This window comes from Saccostrea cucullata, unplaced genomic scaffold, assembly GCF_032062105.1.
Source record: "Saccostrea cucullata isolate Sc308-1 unplaced genomic scaffold, CSIRO_AGI_Scuc_v1 ctg12467, whole genome shotgun sequence".
NCBI lineage: Eukaryota > Metazoa > Mollusca > Bivalvia > Ostreida > Ostreidae > Saccostrea > Saccostrea cuccullata.
In genome coordinates, this window is record NW_026922054.1 from 1805 (window position 1) to 4847 (window position 3043).

The following is a 3043-nucleotide window of genomic DNA, read 5'->3' on the forward strand; positions in this document are numbered from 1 at the left end:
AGAGTTGACGGTTCTCTGAATTTCTACAGGGGATGGACTGAGTATAAATACGGGTTTGGGGACCTTAAGTCAGAATTCTGGATCGGTAAGTTAAAGTTATTACCCTCCTGTGAAAAAACATACTAGTAAGTATTGGGATTTTACGACTTAATTGGTAAATAAGAAAATCGAAAATTTCTTAAGAGGATGATAAGGCAACAAATAAATATAATATTATTCAATAAATTTTTAATTTGCTTACACTTTTAGCATGTAAATATGAAAAGTTAAAAAGACATATTTTTAAGGATTGGACATCATCCATCTGCTAGTCATGAATGGCTTCACAGTTCTTCGTGTAGAATTAGAAGATGGAGAAGAGTCTGTCTATGCAGAGTATAGCAGTTTCTATGTAGCTGGGGAGGATGACAATTACCGGATCCATGTTTTTGGATACAGTGGAACAGCAGGTATGCGTTAAGTGACGACCACACACAATCCAATACCAGAGTAAATTTTAAAATCTAACCCTGCAACCGCTTAGCAGTAGGGCACATTTTAATATATGGGTTCGGAATGTGTTTCCTCGAGGTGAGCTCTAGATGTGGGCCTCCTATAGCGATCCCAGTGGTTGCTTTCAATCAAGCGTGAAGTGAGCCGATTAATCCTACCGCTAGTTAGTCCTTTTTTTGAATTTTTAAATCTGGACAGTGTCCAATTGCAGGTAGGAATATGAAAATAAATACCCATATATAAGATATCTAAATGTACAATGATATAAATAGAAATAAATACTTTTTGTTATCAAATTATTAATTCTAGGCAATTATCTTTTTGAATTTGCTTACAAAACTAATATGCATACTTAATATCAAATATTGAGATTACGCACAGTTATAAAGCCCAAAAGATACAATAGGAACTAAGAGCAGAGCAATCACTGACTTTCATTTTCAGAGGTGAGATCAGATGCTATAATCGTGCAATCATCCCTTTCGAGTGGTTTCACCAACTATGTGTGCATGTTATGGCTTGGCAAATTGAAAAATCCGATGACAACTAAATGTGTTTATGATAGTTGAAACATTACTTTGAAAAAAAAAATGAGAAGACTGAAATGAATCTTATCTTATTGATACAAGGTGGTTTAAGACTGAAATGAATCTTATCTTATTGATACAAGGTGGTAATAAACCTGATAAGTAATACACCAAATACAATCTTATGCTTACTCCTGTATGGCATTTGATCTTGCCTCTGATCTGTAAGAATTCTGCATTTGCTTTGCTCCTGATGTGTTAGGTGTCAATGAATTGTCAATGGATTAGCTATTAACATATCATACCCGAGTCTTTTATTTTCCATTTTCTTTAATGTAGCTACGTAATTGATATAAGATTTATGGAGAAAACGAACAGTATTCGAGACAAAGTTTCTAAACAATAAACATTAAATGCAAAATAAACATGAAGATTAACGATGGGATCAGATACCATGGGGTAGTAAGCATCCCTTCCTGACCGGTCACACCCGCCATGTGTTCGAGTTAAGTCATAAATAAAATTACATCCAGCAACCAGAAACAAACATAAAGTGAAGCTAAAAGTCTATGTTGAAATCAGAACCAGGGCCAAATCCTATGTCAGCTTTAACCGTTTTGTTATTCACTAAAAGTTTTTATTTTGAAATACATTTTTTCTCCCTGTAGGTGATGGTATTTCATGCAACCTTTATAACTGTAACAACGATGCACAGTTTTCAACGTATGACAAGGATAACGACAACGCCCCTTACAATAATGCACAGAGATGGAGAGGTGCTTGGTGGTATAATGATGGACATAGGTCTCACTTAAATGGAGAGTATGGTAACAACAATCATGGCGAGGGTATAAACTGGTATCCATTCAAGGGTCATACTTACTCTCTAACAGGCTCCAGGATGATGCTCCGTCGACCTTAATACAGCACAGAGATACAAACGTATATAATACATATAGCTACTGATATGTAGCTCACCTGCCTGAAAAAAAAATATGGGATTGATGACCGTTCTGTTGTTATACATTTTTTCGAAGAGCTGCTTTTAATACCTACATATATTCTGTACAATAACAATGATATGAAGCTACATGTACCAATCCACTTTTTCTACTTTTTGCAATTCCATATAATTTCATTTCATATTAAGAATACCGTCACCTATTGTGTTAGAGATGACGTAGCTTAAGGACAGAGACGCTACATGTAGAGAGAGTAGTATTGATCATGCCAAGTGTCGCATATAACACCAGTAGCATACAAACTTGTTGTTCCTCTGAGATATTGTCCATTCAAGTTAGAGGAGTGACATTGACCATACCAACAAGCTCCCTTACATATAATCGAACATTTAGAGGCGTTGTCTATGTCTTTTGTATAAAACTGCTTTCTATGATGGTATCCAAATGCATCACCTTTAAAAGCATCTCAATCTAACTGTATATAATATTTTTTTAATGATTCCCAAAAGATAATGTTATCTACCCAGCCGCAAAGTAATACATAGTTTCACTGTTCATAGTATAGTATCCTGAATGGTTTAACACATGAGAGTTGTAGCTTAAAAAAACAAATTTAATATTCACTTTTTGCAGTTTTATTTATTTTCAATGTTGCTGAGTAGAAAGAAACACCTTAATTTATCGTACAATTTGAAATAATTGGCGGAAGTGAAAATGTAGAAAAAAAATTCTATAGCAAATAAAAAAATATCACTTTTATACAGATTTATTGTACTTGGTTTGCTTGTTCTTAAGATTACTTAGCGTTTGTTGCCAGTGTATATTTATATTACTCGTGTTTAATCCGGTCCTCTCAGGTACATAACAAATACGCCTGCAGAATGCTAGAGCGCCTGCTATATACTCGTGAAATAAGGAGTTGATCATTACGTTGCGAGTTCGAATCCCACTGTGGAACTCGGAGATCGATCCTTTGGATGAGACCGTATATACCGATGTCCTGTGTATCAGTAGGTGCTGACACTAACAACATACATGTACCTCACTGCTTAAATGTCGTAA

General features: G+C 35.0%; 1 protein-coding gene across 1 annotated transcript; it reads left to right on the plus strand.

The window, feature by feature from the left end:
* Positions 1 to 289: 289 nt before the first annotated feature.
* Positions 290 to 2468, plus strand: LOC134261122 (tenascin-R-like; the record flags this gene model as incomplete). Its single annotated transcript, XM_062743584.1, has 2 exons — positions 290 to 449; positions 1688 to 2468. Coding segments are annotated over 2 exons (414 nt in total), but the record flags the coding sequence as incomplete, so codon positions are not given.
* Between the last annotated feature and the right edge of the window lie 575 nt (positions 2469 to 3043).